Source organism: Typopeltis vanoorti, chromosome 3 (genome assembly GCF_054136105.1).
Source record: "Typopeltis vanoorti isolate ZY-2024b chromosome 3, IOZ_Tvanoo_1.0, whole genome shotgun sequence".
In the NCBI taxonomy this organism is placed as follows: domain Eukaryota; kingdom Metazoa; phylum Arthropoda; class Arachnida; order Uropygi; family Thelyphonidae; genus Typopeltis; species Typopeltis vanoorti.
In genome coordinates, this window is record NC_143551.1 from 19,372,976 (window position 1) to 19,395,293 (window position 22,318).

Sequence of the window (22,318 nt, forward strand, 5' to 3'; positions counted from 1 at the left end):
TCCCCATGTAACATTAAGAAATAGAATTATATATGCATCACTTCTTCCACTACCTTCTTCTAAAAGCCAGTCTGAGAATGCCTACTCACTTGCTATTATTCTTGTTATGTGTAGGTTACAATAATGGAATTAAGTCTCTAATCATTCTTTTATACGAGGGCTGTTCAATAAGTAATAAGACTAATTTTACTGTCGCGAAACCACTCATCACAATATTAATTTCTGTGGAATAAAGAAATGTTGCCGTCTGTATGAACAAAAGAGATTGATGGATGGCGTATACGGGCTGATGTGCCAGAGTGTCACGTGACTAAACGCAAGCTTGTTTTGGTGCGCCTACAAGCTGCGACCAGTTGTCGAAATGGAAGCGTCCTTGGAACAGTGTTATGTGATTAAATTTTGTGTGCGTTTGCAAAAATCGGCATCGGACACTTTTAACATGATACGCGAAGCTTTCCACGATGAAGCAATGTCGAGGGCAAGTGTTTTTCGCTGGCATAAAACTTTTAAGGAAGGAAGGCAAAATGTGGAAGATCTTGAACGCGAGGGAAGACCTTCAACATCCATCACAGAGACAATGATCAACACAGCAGCGATTATCATCAAGGAGGATCACAGAATTACAGTACGCCAGCTGCATGTTGTCCTGAATATTTCTGTGGAAAGTGTTCACTCAATCATGGCTGAACATTTGGGACTGAAACGTGTTTGCACCCGATGGATTCCCAAACTCTTGACACCGGAGCAAATGCAGCATCGAGTGGATGTGTGCACAGAATGGAAAGAAAGACTGGAACAAGAAGGCGACAACTTCTTAAAACGCATCATTACAGCAGATGAAGCTTGGTTGTATCACTATGACCCTACAATGAAAAAACAAAACAGTGAATGGAAGCATCCGTTTTTGCCTACCCTCAAGAAAGCAAAAACTGTAAAATCGGCTGGTAAAGTTATGACTATAATGTTTTTTGACTATGAAGGCATTGTTTACCAACACGCTGTAGAACCCGGGAATACTGTAAATGGCTCATACTATGCGGATGTTTTACAGACAGTGGTACAGCACGTCAAAAGGAAGCATCCATTGATGAAGAATGGCTTCTTATTGCACCATGATAATGCAAGGCCACATATTGCTGGTGGTGTAGTGGACGTTTTGCAGAAGAACAACATAGATATCCTAACTCACCCTCCATACAGTCCTGATCTCGCACCGTGCGATTTCTGGCTGTTTCCTCAGCTCAAGAAACCACTAAGAGGCCGCCATTTCGAAAGCAACAAAGCATGTGTAAAAGCTGTGGAGGCGGTTTTGAAAGAACTCTCAAAAAACGGACTTTCACATGTGTTTAAGAAGTGGACGCAACATTGGGACAAATGCATCGCGTCTCACGGTAGTTACTTCGAAAAAGACCATGTAAATGATGACGATTAAAGGTAATCTGTTTTCTGTATAAATATAGTCTTATAACTTATTGAACAGCCTCTGTACAAATGACAATAGTTAGAGATGTTCAACTCATAGTATTACCAGCAGAACTTGCCTGAAGCCTAGTAACATAACTTTACCTCAAAAAGACTTGTCTAATTCTGTTAAATTGCACTTTACATGCCATCTATTACTTTAAAGGTGCAAACACATGCATCATTAATGCTTCATCACACGTTATTGGTTTTGGTCAGAGGTTCCTTAATATAGTAGTTTCAATCATTTTCAAATTTGTGTTGTTTATTCAGGTGACTGAAGAAGGTGTCTAAAGTTTGGTAGCCATGTGATGAAAATATTGTCAACATATCTGAGCTGACCTTTTGGTTTTAAAGTAAAGGAATCTGCAAAAGTATGCTCAAAGGCTTCGATATAAAAGTTGGCAATTGGAAGTGACAGTGATTAGCACATAGCTGTACCTTCTTTGTGTAGGTAAAAAGTATTCTGCTACATAAAACAACCAGAACTTAGTACATGGGCAAAGAGGAGTCATGATATTAGACTGAAATTTGTTCTGAAAAAAATTTCCTCCTGCTGACTGAGTTTCTACAAATACTTGTAGATGCAACAGGTGTAACACTATTCTTTGCCTTATATCAGCTGGAACATCAAGGAAAAAAAAAGCAGTTTTGATTCCTATTGAGAAAAGAAACACGAACAAAAAATTAAATTTAATAACCATGGTAAATTTGGCCTTTCTGATAATGTCCTATATAAGCAGTCACTACATAGTGTATGCAGCCTTAAGAACAGCGAATGCAATATTTTGTTCATAATTTAATTTCTCAAAACTTGTTCTTACTTTGGCTTATTTTTCCAAAACATCAAATGACAGTAAATTCCAAGGTACTTGGCATTTCAACACCCACAGTTAATTGGAAGTTCAGACTGTAATTTTTCAAAATTTCTTTGATTTCTGCAGAACACAGAGTAGGCCAACTTCTTAAGAATAATGTAGCATTTTATCTAGTTATTGAATTGCTTCGGCTGTCGCAATTCAATAACTCTAACCCTCCTCGATATGAGTTTTTTTTTCAAGCTTTTTTTTTTTTTGTTGTTGTTCCCTCAGCAGAATCAAAAATATAAAACTGTTGTCTGATCCTGGTTTATTTAATTTGTTTGGATATAGCATGAGACCAAATGGTAAACCTGGCCATGTATTTGAAAAGAATTTATAAAATTTATTAAATTTTATAAATTCTAAATTTTATAAATAAATTTAGAATTTATTAAATTAGTGTCAGTGTCAGGTTTTTGCATTGGCTACTGATGCAAAAACCTGTCATATAAGTTCTTTGCAGTTTTTTTCTGTAAGCAGCAATTGTAAGTCTTGAGTAGGTGTCAGACTGCAGGATGAATGAAGTCTTTCCATCATTACAGCATTTTGCAGTAGTTTGCACAGCTGTACAATATATGTTATGCACTTCACAGATCGATTACAGTTTGTTGATTTTATTAGTCCTGTCAGTTTGTTCCTCTTCTCTTTCTTCATTATGCTCTATCTTCATCAGCATGGTGTTTCATTTTGGTCTTTTAATCTATTTGATTTCTCCTTTAATGTTTATGGAGCACTGAACAAGCTGGGCCTAAATCCATCTTATTGTTCTCCAAGTTTCTCTTCCACAATTTTTCTAAACGTTTCTGTTCCCGTCCCCCTGAATATATGGTTTACCAAAAATCCACAAACCCAATTCCCCACTAAGATCTATAGTAGATGCCACTGACGCACCTCGCTACAAACTGTCAAAACAGCTGGCCAACTCTCTGACCTCCCTCACCGGACTTTCCACTTCCTATATAAAACTCTACCCATTTTAAAACCGTAATAGAAAATCTAACCTTAAATAACACAGCCATATTGGTAAGCTTTGACATCTCCTCATTGTTTACCAATATTCCCTTAATTGATACCTTAACACTCTTAGAAAACGTTTTTCCTTCTGACATCTTAGATCTCTTTTCCTTTGCCATCAATTCTAGTTATTTTTCTTGAAAGACAAAATCTACAAGCAGATAGAGGGAACCACCATGGGTTTCCCCCATCTCACCCCCCCCTTGCCAATTTTTATATGGAAGATTTTGAAAAATGAGCCATAGACTCAGCCCCTCCCAAACCTTCTATCTGGCTAAGATATGTAGATGATGTGTTCTCTATTTGGCCTCATGGCCTAGACACATTAGACTCCTTCCTCAGTCACCTAACAGCCTACATCCAAGAATCCAGTTTACGATGGAAAAGGAAAAGAACAATTGTTTATTCTTCCTAGATACCTTAGTTACACGACTTCCTAACGGTACACTTTCCTTCACTGTATATAGAAAACTTACGCACACAGGCAGATACATTCACAAACTCTTCCACCACCACCACTCCTCTCAACAATATGGCATTATTAAAACTCTAACCAAGAGAGCCCACAATCTTTGTTCCAGTGGAACTGCCCTTACAACTGAGCTTAACCACATACACAACACTTTCCTCTCTTCAATGGCTACAGCGATCACAGTATTAAAAAAAATAATCAGTCCGCCCCACCATTCCCCGGTCTTCTCTTCAGAAAGAGTTTAGAAATGCCATCACCATACCCTACATTGAATATCACATACTATAGGTGTCTTTCCACAATTCAAGTTTTTGATGGCTTTTTCTACCTCAAGTACTGCTCTTTGATTTCTCTTGAACATTTTCAAGAGAAATCATTTTTTTTAGTACAGTTATTATTATTATGGGCAACTCCAATGAGTCCTTAGACTCATCGAGAGAGGCACTAAATATTGTCAAGAACTATTCAACAGTTGCGCAATATCTATCATACTTTGCTTTGAACTCATTCACAGTCATGGCACCCACAACAGACTCTGGCAACCTATTCCATTCATTCATTATTCTCCAAGCAAAAAACCTAGTAACATCCCTGCTAACTACACTCTTACTCAGTTTCCATAACATTGTCAAGAACTATTCAACATTTGTGCAATAGTTCTCCCACCAACACATCTGTTTGAAAAATTTCCTCTGAATTAATCTTGTAAAAACCCCTCAGTAATATCTATGTCTCAATCATATCACCCCTTTTCTGCCTATCAACCAGTTTCTGTAATCCACAGATCTTCAACCTGTTCTCGTAAGGTTCATTCCATAGACCTGCTACCATCTGGGTCATTCGCCTCTAGATTTTCTCCACCTCATCGCCAAGAAACCCTGCACCCAGATCTACATGCAGTAGTCAAGATAGGGTCTTATCAAGGCTTGATAAAGAGGAACAATAACCTGCTGTCTCTACTCGCCAAAGTATTCTTCAGTAACCACGTAATCTGATGAGTTACTGTAGCCACTATTTGCTATGTGTCCCCTAAACTTTAACTCCCTATTCACTAACACACACTCCCAAACTCTGGCTTTGTCAATTTCCTGGAGTAAAGTTATATTACCAGCTGTATACCACCAATGTGGTATACAGCTGGTAATCTTTTCACCCCAAAATGCATAACTGAAACTTTGCCACATTAAACTGCCATCCATTCTCCATTGCCCAGACTGTAGGCTATCCAAATCATCTGTATTAACTACTGCTCTACCCAACTTTGCATCATCGGCAAACAACTGAACAGTTCCTCTCAGATCCTTTCCTACATTAGTTAATGTACCAATTAAACAAAAGCAGTTCAAGAACAGAACTCTGTGGCATACCACGCTATATCCATTAAGTAATCCATTAGTAATAGAGTAAATTTTATTTTATTTATTCTTCTAATAGAAAGGACTCAGAAAAACAAATTGTGTGTGCCCAGTGTACAAGGCTTTTGATAATACCTATTTTTAGGAAAGGATGGGGTGAAGAGGCATGGATATATCTGCCTGTAAAGGATGGCTTCGTGTAAACAGAAACTTAGAGTAAAGATGTATTCAAGTATCCAAAGAGGGAAGATTGTTGTTAAATTCATGTTTGATAGTGACCTTGATGTGAGTATATAGGAGTTAATTTTATCTAGAAACTGAAGTAGTTCTGTTCAGAGCAAGACCAGATTCCAAATATGTCATCCACAAAATGTAGCCAAATGTGAGGTCGAGGAGAAACAGTATTAGAAAACCAAATCTCTAAATGCTCCAAAAATAATCAGCCAAAGTCAGTAATATAGGACCACCCAATGCATAATTTATAAGAGATCCAATAATAAATAGATAACATCTGAATCAGAAATATGTGAAGAAAAAAGAAAACTAAAAACAAAAATAAACAGACATACCTCAGATGAAAACAAGAAGAAATACAAACAGCTCAAAAACGAAATTGATAAACTCTGTAGACAGGCTAAAGAAAACTGGCTAAACAAAAAAAGCAAAAAAATGCAATGACGCATATAAATATCATAACTCAAAAACATTAGATAACACAATTAAAGAAATTACAAAAAACTTTTTCACCACTACCTCTAACAACGATCAACCATCAGGGAGAGGAAACAGGAAATCATGCAATAAAATAAATATGGATGAAACACTACCAAGAAATCTTTAAGAATGACAGCAATAACTACTTAATAACAAAGCCCGACACCAACTGAAGACATGATGCCTTAATGATCCTTCCATCGGAAGTGGAGAATGCTCTAAAGCAAATGAAACCTGACTAAGCACAAGGGATAGACCAAATTCCATCAGAATTCTGGACAGAAGGAAAGCAAACAACTTTAAAAATTCCTTACCACACTTTTCCTTTAAAGCCACACCTTTAGAACCACAGCCTTTAAAGGAATACGGAGAACAGACCAGAACTTCTGACCTAATGTCCAATCCTCACCTACTCGTGGTGCACCCTGTTGGGTATCTACCTGGATACTGAACCAACGAGGATGGGCTGGAAATTTGGGATTTAGCCAACCAAATTGAATTCTTATTGGCTTAAACCAAAATACAAAATGATGAAACAACATGACAAAATTTCATGCCGGCTGGGATGTCGTCCGGTTAAACAAGGCCGCTTGTTTTTGCCAGGGAACCAATGAACAGCGAAAAGTGAGCAACTGGAACAAATCTGAAAACACACTCCAACTCAACATCAAAAGAGTTAAAGAATGGTACTATCAACATAAGAAGCCTGAATGGCAAAGAAATGGAGCTAGCTGAGGAATTAGATAATACCAGATTGACATAATAGGGGTGACTGAAACAAAAAAGACAAAAACTGGCGAGATCTTTCTGAGCAATAAATACAAAATGTTATATTCAGGCAATAACAATCAGGGAAAAGAAGGAGTAGCCATAGTATTCAACACTAAATATGAGGCTAATCTTCTTGAATGGCAGTCAGTCTCAGGTAGAGTAATGTGGGCAAATATGAGAATAGGGAACTGGACAATGAGACTTACTTGTGCCTATGGTCCCACAGAAGATTCTACTAAGGTAGAAGTGAAAGAATTTTATGAGGCTTTAGAAAAAGCAACTGACACAATTAAAACGGAAAAGTTGGTCCTTGTTGGGGATCTAAATAGCAGAGTAGGAAATGATTGTCAGACATACAAAAATATTTTGGGAAAATTTGGAGAAAAGAGCAAAGCTAATAATAATGGCAAATACCTGTTGGATTTCTGCTCAGGACATAGACTGGTTATTGCTAACACCATGTTCCAACATAAAAATGTGCACAAATTCACATGGAGAGAAGAGGCAAGGAATAAGAAAAGTCTCATTGATAGTGATGTTTTCTTAATGGTGCAGGACACCAGAGTATACAGAGGATTTGAAATTGGAAATGATTACTATTTAGTCTTGAGCAGGATAAAACTGAATTTCATATTGAAAACAATAACATGTAAGAAAGTTTTAAAGCAAATAAAAGTTGAGCAGCTCTCAGATGTGAACTGCAGACTAAAATACACAAACATGATTCAAGAAAAAATGAAAGCGTTTGAGAACAGGAACCAAACCTTGGAGATACAGTGGCAAGCCTTGAAGAAAACCCCGATTGTTTCAACCAGAGAGGCATGTGGTGAGGTTATCTGCAAGGATAGAAAAATCAGAACTCCATTGTGGACACAGGAAGTTAAAGAGGCTGTGAAGGAAAAGAAGAAAACATATCAAAAGTTCTTGGCAAATAAGTCAGCTTGTGCTCTTAGAGAATACAGAGACAAATGTAAGACAGCTAAACACTGATTAAAAATAGCTAAACAAAAGTCATGGGAGTACTTTGGCAAGAACATAGAAAATAAATATCAAGAAGCTGGCAAAATATTCTGGAGGTTGTTGAAGAAGCTTAGAAATGGAGGAAAGAGTGCTGTAAAAGGAGTTAGAGATGATAAAGATGACATGAAAAACGGGAGAAAAAGTTATCCTTGAAGTATGGAGTAATTACTTCGAAAAATAGCTAAATGAAACAAGCAGTGGTAGCACAGTGGTAAAAAACACTCAACAGACATACAGTCTGGAATACATATCCATACTTGAAGTAGTAAAAGCCAAAGGATTGAAATGTGGAAAGGCAGCAGGAGTAGATGATATTCGACCAAAAATGCTGAAGTATGCTGGTATAAAAGTCTTACAGTCGCTGCGCTGCATAGCTCAAAAGGCATGGACAGAGGGACGAATTCCTGATGATTGGAGTAGAGCTCTCATAGTACCCATATATAAAAAGGGAAATAAAACTGAATGTGAGAATTACAGAGGTATTTCCCTACTGAGTGTTCCTGGCAAGATTTATGCAAGTATACTTGATGAAGAACAAGCTGGATTCAGGCCAAATAGACGCAGTCAGGATCAGATCTTCACTTTACGACAAATAGTTGAGAAAGCATGGACATATAACAAAGATGTGTATTTAAGTTTTGTCGATCTGGAAAAGGCACATGACAAAGTGCCAAGACATCATATGCAATGGTGTCAATGGGGCATTACATCAAGCAATACTTAGTCTTTATTTGAGTTGTAAGTCAGCAGTTAGAATTGAAAGAAGTACAGGAAGATGGTTTAATGTTAAATCTGGTGTGAGACAAGGATGTACATTATCCCTCTGTTATTCATTATCTATATGGATCACATTATGAAGGAAAGTGGTATTAAAAATGATATCAGAATTGGAGATGTTAATGTCAGCTCTTTGCTTTATGCGAACAATGTTATACTTCTAAACAAGTCAGCTACAAGTTTGTAAGATTCCATGACTAAATTGAATAACTGTTGTAATAGATATGGTATGAAGGTCAGCAATAAAAAGACAAAGACAATGAAAATAGGCAGAATCATTGAAAATGTCAACTGTGTTGTGAACAGAGAACCTGTGGAACAAGTAAAACATTTCAGCTACTTAGGCACGATTTTTAGTGAAGATGGTAAATTAACACGTTTGCTGCCAACTACAAGTATACTCGTAGTTGGTATATCAGCCCCACAAGCCAGCTACGAGTATACTTGCTGATCTCGAACAAGTGAAAATGCTTGGTGTGTGGAGCTAGCAGCAAAACTGTGTATACTCGTAGATGGCATATGGTCCACACAAGCCAACTACGAGTATACTCGTATGTCAATTAACGCAGGCAACGAGATTACCCATACTGACCCTGAAGAAGTGAAATTGCTTGCCGTACGGGAACAAACAATGCTGAAGTAGTGTGGCAGCGAACGTGTTAAATATGGAAATAGACAACAGAATCAACAAAGCTGGTATGGTAGGAAGTCGACTGAATAAATTCATATGGAATAAGAGAGAAATTAGTCGGAACACTAAATTAGCTGTATACAAGACAGTGTTCAAATCAGTTTTAACTTATGGATCTGAGAGCTGGGTCAGAAGTAAAACACTTGACCAAAGACTAGAGACCACAGATATGACAGTCCTGAGAAACATTATAGGCGTGAACAGATGGCATCAATGGCAATATCATATTAAAAACGAGGATATTAGGAAAGAACTTGACATTGGCAACATCCAGGAATGCGTTTTTTTTCACCCATTCTGTTTAGGTGGTATGGTCACTTAAACAGAATGGGCGAGAAAAGATTAGCAAAACAAGCGTTCTCTGCTTGGCAGGAAAACGACCCAGAGGAAGACCATGATATAGGTGGATTGATACGGTACAAAGTGCCTTAGACGATAGAAATATAAGATCTGATAATGTTGGAGTATTGACAAGTAACAGACTGATTTGGAGGAAAATTGTAGATAGGAAGTTAGTAATGATGTAAATTGTTCATGTAGTACTATCATATCCTGTACACCCCTTGAGGGTACTTGTCAGGAATTTGATGATGATGATGATAATAATATCAATAAATTTGCATGGATTCAAGATCTATTTAATGCCAGTGCTCCATCCGAATTTACTGCTGCAGAAGAAGAGAATCTTATTGAGTTGTCTTGTGATAATACGTTGAAAACAAATTGAAAACAATTTAGCAGCATGGAATTAACTGAATTTTGGATATCAGTAAAAGATGAATATCCCCTTCTGAGTGAGAAAGCTGAGAGAATTTTAATTCCATTTGCGACTTCTTATTTGTCCGAAGCTGGATTTTCGGTGGTCGCTGTGATAATAACTAAGTATCAGGCAAAAAATCTATGTGAAGAAGAAAATGATGGTAGCTGTGTCCACTTTGATTCCTAGATTTGAGAAAATGTGCAGTGATCCACTCATCCACTAATGTTAATTAGTTGAATTTGTTCAATTATTTTTTTTTGTGATCTTTAATATGTGTTTTATTTATTTTAACCTAACCCTTTAATTAAAAAAAAAAATAATTCGCTATTTCGCAAAGTGTACTTGTTTGAATTTGACATGGGCGTCCTGGGAAATCCTGGATTCAGCAAGGGCGGCGAGAATCAAAAAAGTTTGGGAACCACTGGGTTAGTGTTTTAATGATACCATATTGTTGAGGAAGGGGAGGGGGGGGGATGTTTGTGAATGTATTCCCATAACTTGACTAGATAGGAAATTTGAGAAGGCTGATTCAAGAGCTTGTTTTTCAAAATGTTCCATAAAAAAACTGGCAGGGGGGGGGGGTAGAACTCATAATGGGTATCTGTACTCTATCTGTTCATAAATTCTGTGCCTCCAAGAAAAATATCCAGAATGGATAGCAAAGGAAAACAGATCAGTAATTATCAGGAGGAAAACTTTCTTTATAAGAAGTGATAAGGTGTCATTTAAGGGAAATGTTGGCGAACAGTGACGTGATATCAAAGTTAACCAAAATATCTGTATTATTATTATTAACTTTAAATTCTCGATAGAAGTTTTAAAATGGATAGAGTGTTTTATATAGGAAGTAGTATGATCAAGGGGGGGGGGGGATTTGAGAGCTTGCTAGCTGTTTTGTTAATTTATAGCATCGGTTAATCTGTAGCATCCACTGTAGGACTTAAGGGGAGGGAGGGAATTGGGTTCATGCATTTTGTGATTCAAGAGGCCAGGAAGAAAGCTTTTTGTGCAGACTTTTAAATTTTTTTTTTATCTGAGATCTGGTATGATTGTAATCTAAAGGTCTATAGGTAAAGCAGTCTTTGACAGCAGCAACTGAGACACATGATATTATACACATGCTGTATGACTTGTTCTTGTATTTAGAATTTAAATGTTGTTACGAGTTTTTCTGTCTTCTCCATAAAAGAATCTCATAATGTATTGAGCAAAATTATATTCAGTTTTTTCTTACATGTGTTAAACCATTATTCAAAAAATATAGTAATAATAATAAATTAAACAAAAAAAATTAACATAACATTTGGTTCTGTTAGAAGAAGTCATACAAGAAACAATAATTCTGCTCCTACAACTGTCAGAAATGAAAAATAAGTGGAAAAAGTGCATAATTTGGTAAGAAATGAAAGAAGAATGACCATCCACAAAATACCTGAAGAGGCTGAAATTTCAAGTAAGCCATATTAACCAAAAAGCCGGGGATGAAACAAGTGTCCACAAAGTATTTTCCATGATTTCTGACAAGGGATTAAACCAAAAATCACTTTGGCATGGTAGTGAATTAATTTTTTGCAACAAAATGAAAACTTCAAAATTAACCAATATCAATTTGGAAGTTTGAAGCATTTCCATGAATGATGGAGAATGTTGCAAAATAATCAAAGAAGTGACATTTAGTGAACAGAAACCATTACAGAAAACACGTAAACCAACATGCTGCAATATTTGGCCAGACAATCTAGTACAATGACACTATGAAACTCAACAGAATGGCTTGACATAACTTTTGCTTTTACCTTGATTCAACTCAAATATGACATGGGAGCATTTCATGATCCCAAAACTGTTTTTAAAAGACAGTTTCAATAGTATAGCTAATTATCACTACAGCAACTTGGGAGCACAGGAACAGTTTGTTATAGTGAATTTCCTTTGGAATATCATTGTGCTTATAGTGCTTTTGTCAGGACATTTTTAAAGTTTGTCATAGCAGGTAAGCTTGCAATAATTGTGTTTGCTATATCTTCATGCTGGTTCAAGACACAAGAGTATATAGAAAATTTGATTGAAACAGGAAGTGATCACCATTTAGTTCTGAGCATAATAAAACTGAAAATCAAACTGAAAGAACATTTTACAAGAATCAGTCTAGCAGTTTTCAGAGGCAAACTATAGATACAAATATTATTCAAGAAAAAATGAGTGTGGAAAAAAAAAACCCAAACTTTGGAGACTTACTGGCAGCTTGAAGAAAACATTGCCTGATTCAGCTGGAAAAGCATCTGGTGAAGTAGTTGTCTTCAAGGATAAGAAAAATCAGAACTCTATGGTGGATCCAGCAAGCATATGCTCTGAGAAAATATAGAAAAAAGACATAAGAAACAAACCAATGTGTAAAAATAGTTAAACAAGTTATGGGAAGATAGTTATAAGAATATAGAAGTTAATTATCAGGATGTATGCAAAATGTTCTGGAGTCAATAAAAATAAGCTTACAAATAAGGAAACAGCACTGTAAAAGAAATATGAAATGATAAAAGCAATATGAAAATGAAAGATATTTTAGATAATTAATCTAAAATACTGCCAAATAAAAAGAATTATTAAAAGAACACATAAGACCACAGTAATAACTATTTAATTAATAAATCAGATATTTCATACTAGTACTATTAGTTCTTAGTATGAAATATCTGTACCTTATTAATTAAATAGTTATTACTGTGGTCTTATGTGTTCTTTTAATAATTATACTATGCCACAGGTACCTCTAAAAATAAAAAAAAAAATGAAAAGAAGTGAGAGAACAGGGTATAAAATATTCAAGAGGAATAGTCAGGAGATTACATATCATTACTTGATGTAAAAAAAAAAAAAAACCATCAAAACCTCAAATGCAGATGAATTAGACAATATTCGAAAAGAAATGCTCAAATATGGTGGCTGTAATAATTCAGATTTATATTATTATATCTTCATGGAGTCTATGTCTCATCATGGGAGGTGATTCATGACTTGAATACATTCACTGCATCCATACTCACCATACTTCCAGGCAATGCATTTCAACCATCCACAACTCTCCATGCAAAAAAAAACTACTCTCAACTTCTCGCTCACACCCTCCTTATACAGATTCCAGGGACGGTATCTTGTTCTCCCCCTTTCTCCACCTATTCTATGAAAATTCTGATCCACATAAATCTGGTAATAAACCTTACCAACTTATACAAGCAGGGTCTAGAAAGTTCTGAAAAAATATTAAAGCAACTGATATAACCATAAGAAAGAACATAAGTTACTTTCAAAACTCTGCTACTAGTATGTTCTTCCTTGTGGTTATATCAGTTGCTTTAATATCATTTTTGTTCTAGGTGTTTATCAGAACTTTCCAGGATGCCCCCCCCCCCATAAGTCTTAATCATGCCCCCCACAATTCTTCTATCTATCCACTAGATTCTGCAATTTGCATTCTATCAATCACATACTCTACATTCCAGAGAACAGAAACCACCTTAGTCAATGGTTTCTGAACCTGTTCCAACACCTCTCCATTCTTTTGAAAACCTAGTGACCAAATCTATGCACACTAATCAATATGCTGTCTGATCAAAGCCTTACACAATGGAATCATAACACTCTTACTCCTACATGTCAGTGTTCTCTGCATTATTCTCATAATGTGCTGTGCTGTCCTCACAATTTTAGCAAATAGCAAAATGTCCCTGAAATTTTTGACCTCATCCATAGCCCTCATCTCCTCCAACTCCTCTAAGATATTACCACCAACCTTATACTCTGCATCCAATATTTTCTTCCTAAACTTTAAAACCTTACACTTTGCTACAGTGAACTCATAGCCTCATTTATTTGCCCATTCACAAAATCTAGTCAAGTTCATTTGCAAGGCTACAATATCCATTGTATAGTCTTAGTGGTTATATCATCAGAGGGAGTGATTATGAATGGAATGCCTAATCCTCTCCCAGTCGGTGAGAATGGGCATGAAGTGATCACCCAGGTTGAGAACTTCTATAAAGAATGGATATATCTATGTGGAACTACAAGGCTGGTGATTATGAAAAGCTTACGAGATAAATGGAAGTATAGCATGGAAAGAAGCGTTGTGTGAGAGGGAGAAAGATATTGTGTGTGCATTGATCAAGAGCTATTTAACATCAACAATGTCTGAGTGTATTCTAAAGGTACAAAGGCTAAACAGGGTAGGAGTGAAATGGATGAATGAAGAGATTAAGAGTGAAGCCTGGAAGAAGAAGAAGGCACAGAGGCAACATAAGATGAATGTTAGTATTGATCACTTGCTTGGTTGGTAAAGATGGCAAAAGTTTGCTATGAGAAGAAATTAGCAAATCAAGCTCAGAAAAATCCTAGAAGAAAAAACGACTATGGGAGGATGATGATGGATGATGACACTGGCAGATTGGTAACCAATGAAGAGAATACAGATGAAGTATTCAATTATTAGGATTAGTCTATTTCATCCTTTCATCCTTCTGAAGGCAACATTATGTGAAAATGGAGTGTAGATGGTATGGTGGAGATGGGACTTATGGTGAATGAGTAGTAAGTATATGAGTAATTAAGTAAACTTGATGTTAACAAGGAAATAGGACTTGACAATATATCACCATGTGTCTTGAGAGAATGTTCTAGGGAATTTGAGACCTTTGGCACACCTGTTTAACATAAATCTTGCAAAAGGGCCAGTCCCAAGGAATGGAAAATGGGAAAAATCATTCCACTTCACAAAGGGGAGGGGCAGATAAGACAGGTTACAAACTGTAGCCCAATTTGTATATCTGGGGTTGTTGTTAAGATGTCAGAAAAGTAGGTGAGGACTAGGATTCAGAAATAGACTGATAACAGCAGCAATCTATAATTATGATGGTCAGCATGGATTTGTTATGGGAATGTCATGTTTTAGCAATCTGCTTGTTGTAATACTCAAGCAGATTGCTAAAACATGACCTTGATCATGCAGTTTTAACTTGGGAGATTGCAAATCATGTGAAAGCTTTGAACACAAAATGAAGAGCAAAAGAGCAGTCTATCAAAGGCTTTTGACAGACTGCCACATGACAAGCTGGTACCTAAATTGAAATAGTGGGATTAGATAACAGACTAGTGAGATGGATAGCTGACTGACTGTCAGATAAGTATCAGCAGGTTGTGTATGGAGGAGTGGTATCCCAAAAAGGGAGAAGGTCACTAGCAGAGTGTCCAAGAGATCTGTTTTGGGACCATTATTGTTTAACTTCCTCATCCCCCCCTGAAAACCAGGCAAGCAAATCTGTGCACAGATTTGCTTGCCTGGTTTTCAGGGGGATGAGGATATTGGAGAGGATCTAGAGAAAGTTTACTAAGTCAGTGTCAGGTCTATGGAATGTCAGATATGAGGAGAGGTTGAGGGAATGTAAGTTGCAGTCTCAATATGATTGAGACATATAAGTTGGTGATGGTTGTTATCAGATTGTGGAGGAGATTTTTCAAAGAGTGGTGGGAGACAAGAGTAGAACAAGAGGCCATCCCTGGAAGGAGGATGTGAAAATGGGAGTTAGAAGCAGGTTCATTGCATGGAGAGCGATCAGTGAGTGGAATATGTTGCATGAACGTGTGTTGAGTGTGGAAACTGTGAAGGAGTTTAAACAAGGTTTAATGATCTGGAAAGACTTTTTTTTTAACAAGGTTCAATGATCTTTATGCATGAGAGTTCTTTAACTTCATGGAGATCAGTGTTAATAATAACACTCTACAAAGCTGAGAGATGAAAAGAAAAATCTACTGAATGAAGTGAAAATGAAGAACAAAATAAGTCAAAATTGTGAAACTGCTATAAGGAATGTAACTGTTAATGATTCACTGTATAATATGCAAGAGAAATGAAGTGCAGTATATTGATATGTGAAGCATTTCTAATGGTTGAAAGGATTTATACTTGAAGAATGGATCTGATGTTAGTTGCCTGGAGAAATATTTGTTCAATGAAAGAAGGACTACAAAGAGATCAAGATTATGACAGAAAAAATGTGTGTGTGTGTGTTTGTGGGAGAGAGAAGGGATGATCCTGATAATGGTGGGATAGCCTGTCATACAAGAAAAGCAGTGAATGTAGTAGTAGTCTGGTAAGGAATTTCAGTGAAGAATCAACTAAGGCTGCTTGAACTAGTCACGTTTTAACAGTTACTTGAATAGGCCTGATGGTTAGTTACTATGCATATGCATGTCAGGAATTTCATAATGATGATAAAAGCAATAAATTTTTAGCATCAGTAAATGAAATGGAAACAAAAATTATTGGCATTGGTGAGACTTGGCTAACAGCAGATTTCCTTATAGGAACAGAATATGATGGGTATTTAGGTTCTTTAGTGTGATGATGTAAAAATTAACAGGACAAAACACATAGCGTTGAATGCTGCTAGCTATAGGTCAGGCTCATCTGATGAAGACTTATGAAGAGTAAATGATAATTACACTTTATGGATACAAGCAGGAAATCCCCCATAAAGCACTATGCTTATGGGTGATTTCAACTTTGGGGAGAACAGACCACAGAAAGGAGAAAGTATGCATGACAAGAGCAAGAGAATTTATAGAGTTACTGAGGAATACTACCTTAAACAGTATGTGAAGAAAGAAATGATGGTGACAAAATATTGGATCTAGTAATATCATATCTAATATATAAATGTATGTAAAAGCTGTTGTGCCCCATAAAGCACTATGCTTATGGGTGATTTCAACTTTGGGGAGAACAGACCACAGAAAGGAGAAAGTATGCATGACAAGAACAAGAGAATTTATAGAGTTACTGAGGAATACTACCTTAAACAGTATGTGAAGAAAGAAATGATGGTGACAAAATATTGGATCTAGTAATATCATATCTAATATATAAATGTATGTAAAAGCTGTTGTGCTTCCCACTGGAGAGAATGATCATGCAGTTTTAACTTGAGAGGTGGCAAATAATGTGAGAGCTTTGAACATAAAGGTAACATATATCTTCTTCTTCTTCCTCAGTACGCATATAAGGCAGGAGAGAATGATCATACAGCATATAATTATGCTACCTTCTCATTCTGTCATATAAGGCATGATAGAATGAGAAGGTAGCATAAAGAAGCATCTAATTAGTACGAGTATGATAAATAGCATAGCAGAAGAATCAACAGAGTTTGGGAAGTGGTCAAAGGATGTTGTAAGAAGCAATATTTGACTGTCTTCGGAGTTAGAAGAGTAAATCACATGAAGTTAAATGAAAAAAAAAATGTAACGAAGCAAGCGCTGCATAAAAAGAAAACATTGTGATTCCCAAATACTGGGAGAAAGATGACAACTATGCCCAGCTACATTAAAAAACTGAATAAGATATTCACAGAAAAACTGTACTTGTATGAATCAACAAAATAAAAATATTTTCTTTTTCTGTGTCAAACATTGACTACAACATATTCACTGGGCAGGAAATGCCCACCCATCAGATGCTATATGGTCACTCAGTTGCCGATGATGTGCTACACCAGTCCTTGTTAGGTGGTCCTGTTGTATGCTTTTCTGGAGTCTTCAATTCTGAGAGATCAGTCACTCTAGACATACCATCCATCCAACTTAGTGATGGTCTACTCCTTCCTCTTTTTCCAGGAACTTTACTTTCTATTACTGTTTGGGAAGCCCTATCTTTTCAATGTGTCCAAAGTATTTCAACTTTCTTCTGTCAGTATCCTTAATATAGAAAAATATAGCAAATATAGCAAAACAGTTTTTCCATTAGGTAAAAACAAGCCAAGAGACAAATACTGTAATCACCAACCATTTACTAGTGTTTTCAGATAAAAGAAAACACCCATTCCTTGAAATGTGAATATTAGTGAGTTTTCCTTTGAGAGAAACATGCTGATAGTAAATAAAATGCTGAAGTATAATCAGAGTAATCTAGTCTAGTTATAACAATTAGAATCAATAAATTGGCACTGTGTATCAATGAAGAAAGTTAAACATGTTTGAAAATTTTAACTCACTTGGAGAAAGGCAACATTCTGTTGGGCTTCTAGTTCTGAAGGTGCTAAATCAAACTGAGATAGCCCTAGGCTTTCACAAATCCTGTTACATACATGAGAGTGAAAGAACAATGCCATTCCTCTTGTTCCAAGATTACCATCTCCATATCCAGTACCTGATGATGTATGAATTTGGGGATCAGTATATAAATCACCTACACCTTGAATGTCTACAACTATTAGTTCATGACCTGATCTTTCAAAGGTGAAGTGACTGAAGGCCTAAAGAGAATTGAAATAAAAATTTGTAGAATACTATTTTTAATTTATAATCGAATCCTAATTTTAGCAATCATGTCTGAAAACATCAAACATATATGAATATTTATTTCAGGAAGATAAAGTTAAATATCACGAAAACATATAATTAAACTTGACATACTTAAAGAAAAAAAAATCAAAACATTAAAACAAAAGAAAAATATTTATTATTATCAGAGACCTCCATGGAGTCTAGGACTCATCAAAGGAGGCCATATATTACCCATAGAGAACACGAGGAGGTCTCTGATCTGGAAAGAACAAAGAACACATTACCATCCCTCCAGCCCGGCTGTTACCTTTTCTTAAACTCAGTGATGCCAAATGTACTCACTATTTCAACAGGCAACTGTTTCACACTGCTCCATGAAAGAAAAATCAAGCTCCTACCACTTTAATAACTGCAACAAACCTAACTTTTATGGATACCCCTATGCTCTCATCCTGCCTTCTACATAATGAAAAATTACATCAGACGATATCTAATAACAGCCCTTCAGAAGTTTACAGACCTCTATCAGCTCACTCTTCTTTCTTCTGTCTACAAAGTTCTGCAGTCCACAAACCTTCAATCTCTCATTGTAATCTATATTTCATAATATCACCTTTGTTCTTTGCATCCTTTCCACAGCTTCTTTATCCTTTTATACCCCAGCAGACCAAATCTGTGAACAGTGGTCAAGGTTCAGCCATATCAAAGCTTTGTTACCAATGCACAAAAGCAGGCGTTTTGGAATGGTTTTCTATTTCATCTCTAGAGTGAGAACGTGACATAACTGATGAATTCAGGTGGTGAGCCATCATAAGACTAGAGGCCAGCCGAAGTCAGGAGGAGGTAACCTAATGGTAGCACGTGTTACACGCAAATTATTGAAATCGCACAATCCATGAACTGTATAACGTGCTTGTACAGTTCGTGGAATGTGTAGAATTTTGCACAATTCAGGAAATGAGCATTAAGTTTTCTGCTCATTTCATGAATTGGGTGCATAGTAACAACAGCATCACATGTTGTGCGGAAACTCGTGATAAACTTGTGAAGAGCATTTCATATTGGTTGTTGCTGTGTTTTAAGAATTTTTTTTTGTAATAGTATTAATCAAGTGGTTCATGTAAATTTGTACAACATTACATCAGAATTCCTTTTGTCATATTTAGTAAGGTTAGTTTCTCATTGGCATGAGTTGCAGGACCCTAGGCTTACATAATATGTGACGATTCATCAAAATTAACTTAATAAAGTGATATTCTAGGATTCCACAAACTGTACAAGCGCATTATACAGTTCATGGAATGACCAAAAATACTGTGCATTCCATGAACTGTGCAATTTCATAATCTGTACGTAACACGTCACCCATAAATTGGGTGACATATGAGAAGAAAACATAATGCTCATTTCAAGAATTGTGCAAAATTCTACATATTCCACAAACTGTACAAGAGCGTTATACAGTTCATGGAATGAGCAAAAATGTTGAGCATTCTGTGAATTGTGCAATTTCATAATCTGTGTGCAACACATGTAAGTTATTCCATGGTACATAGACTGTGAAACCAATTTCAGCAGTCACAAACAGCATCCCAGGAGATACAGTGAAGGAGGGGCCATACGCTACAACTGCTGTGGGTGACTGATATCTCCAATTATCTCATAATCATCATCAAACTCCTGACATGTACCCTTTAGGGATGTACATGATATGATAGTATTTCATGAAAAACTTACCTCATTACTAACTTCCTATTTACAATATTGAAGACCCTAAAATTATCAGATCTTATATTTCTGTCTTCTAATGCAATTTTTACTGTATCAATCAACCTACAACTTGGTCTTCTGGACTCTTTTTTTTGCCAACCTGGCAGAGAACTCTTGTTTTGCTAATCTTTCCTCTCCCATTCTGATTAAGTGACCATACTACCTGAGATTAGCACTGATAACGCATTCCTGGATGCTAACAATGTCAAGTTCTTGCATAATATCTTCATTTTTATTACAATATTGCCATTGTTCACGCGTCTAATCTTTCAAAGAACTCTCATAACTGCGGTCTCTAGTCTTTGGTCAAGTGTTTTACTTCTGACCCAGCTCTCAGATCCATGAGTTAAAATTGTTTTGAACACTGTCTTGTATACAGCTAATTTAGTATCTTGACTGATTTCTCTCTTATTTCATATAAATTAATTCAGCTGACTTCCTACCATTCCAGCTATGTTGATTCTGTTGTCTATTTCCATATTTAATTTACCATCTTAACTAAAAATCGTGCCTAATTAGCTGAAATGTTTTACTTGTTCCACAGGGTCTCCATTAACAATACAGTTGACATTTTCAATGATTCTGCCTATTTTCATTGTCTTTGTCTTGTTATTGCTGATCTTCATACCATATCTATTACAACAGTTATTCAATTTAGTCAGGGAATCTTGCACACTTGTACTGGATTTATTTAGAAGTATAACATCATCTGCATAAAGCAAAGAGCTGACATTAACGTCTCCAATTTTGATATCAGGTTTAATACTACTTTCCTTCATAATGTGATCCATATAGATAATAAATAACAGAGGGAATTATGTACATCCTTGTCTGACAGCAGATTTAACATTAAACCATCTTCCTGTACTTCCTCCAATTCTAACTGCTGACTTACAACTCAAATAAAGATTAAGTATTGCTTGGTATAAAACCCATTGACAGCATACAACTGTAGCATTTTGAAGAGCTTTTCTCTTGGCACCTTGTCATATGCCTTTTCCAGATCTACAAAACTTAATTACAGATCTTTGTTATATTCCCATAATTACTCAACTATTTGTCTTAAAGTGAAGATCCGATTCTGACAGCCTCTATTTGGCTTGAATCCAGCTTGTTCTTCAACAATTCTTCTCGATCGTTTCTCAAGTATACTTGCATAAATTTTACCATGAACACAGTAGGGAAATACATCTGTAATTTTCACAATCAGTTTTATTTCACTTTTTATATATGGGTACTATGAGAGCCTTACTCCAATCATCGGGAATTTGTCCCTCGGTCCAGGCCTTTTTTTTAGCAATTTAGCAATTTTTCGAATTACTCCATACTTCAAGGATATCTTTTTATCCAATTTTAATGTTACCTTTATGATCTCTAATTCCTTTTACAACACTCTTTCCTCCGTTTCTGAGCTTCTTCAACAACTTCCAGAATATCTTGCCACCTTCTTGATATTTATTTTCTATGTTTTATCAAAGTCTTCCCATGACTTTTGTTTAGCTAGTTTTACGCAGTGTTTAGCTTTCTTACATTTGTCTCTGTATTCTCTAAGACAGGGGTTGCCAAAGTCATTTTCCCGTCGACCCCTTCAAGCGTTTCTTGACTTTTTATCGACCCCCTATAATTTACTATTACGTAATTATAATAGGACAAGCAAAAAAAGACGCTTATGTGAGTTTTTAGATTGTTTATTTTATAGTTACAGTTTATTGTATGTAAAATATAGTATATATTATTATATTACTATTACTACTACTATTACTATCACTAGTAATATCACTGGTATTACTACCAGCGCTGCTCAACTCTTCAACATAGAGAAGTTTAGTTTGTGAATGAATAACGATTGAATTATAATATGTATGTTGATGAATTTTAGAACATTAACGCTCACTTGTATGTCGATGCGCAAAAATGAGACTGGGATCGAATATTTGTAAGTATCGGTAAATAAGAACCACACAAGTGTTGCAATCTCGCTCCCACTGCGCTGGCCGGCAAGAACCACCAACATCCGTTTATTGGTAAATACGTCATTTTGCCTACTTGATTGGCCTCAGTAACTATTTTCATGACCTTACTCCATCTTACAGGTCCTATTCATGGACCTGTAAGATGGAGGTACTGATCCCACGATTCACTCTTAATTGCATTGTCATTACCTCCATGTCTTTTGTCATGGAGGTAATCCAAGTTAACCGAATTAAATATTACCCATACAATGATGTCTTACATTTTTCTGTCGACTCCCAATCGACCCCTGAGCCCGAATCGACCCCTAACAGTGTCATATCGACCCCTTTGACGACCACTGTTCTA

At 36.2% G+C, this 22,318-nt stretch overlaps 1 protein-coding gene across 1 annotated transcript in view; it reads right to left on the bottom strand.

Moving 5' to 3' along the window:
- LOC150107972 (eukaryotic elongation factor 2 kinase-like) overlaps nucleotides 1-22,318 on the bottom strand; it is a 314,298-nt gene that overhangs the window by 83,450 nt on the left and 208,530 nt on the right. Inside the window, exon 7 of the mRNA XM_090415490.1 lies at nucleotides 17,938-18,198. Within this exon, the coding sequence (XP_090271616.1) occupies nucleotides 17,938-18,198 (261 nt within the window). The remainder of the gene's footprint in view (nucleotides 1-17,937; nucleotides 18,199-22,318) is intronic.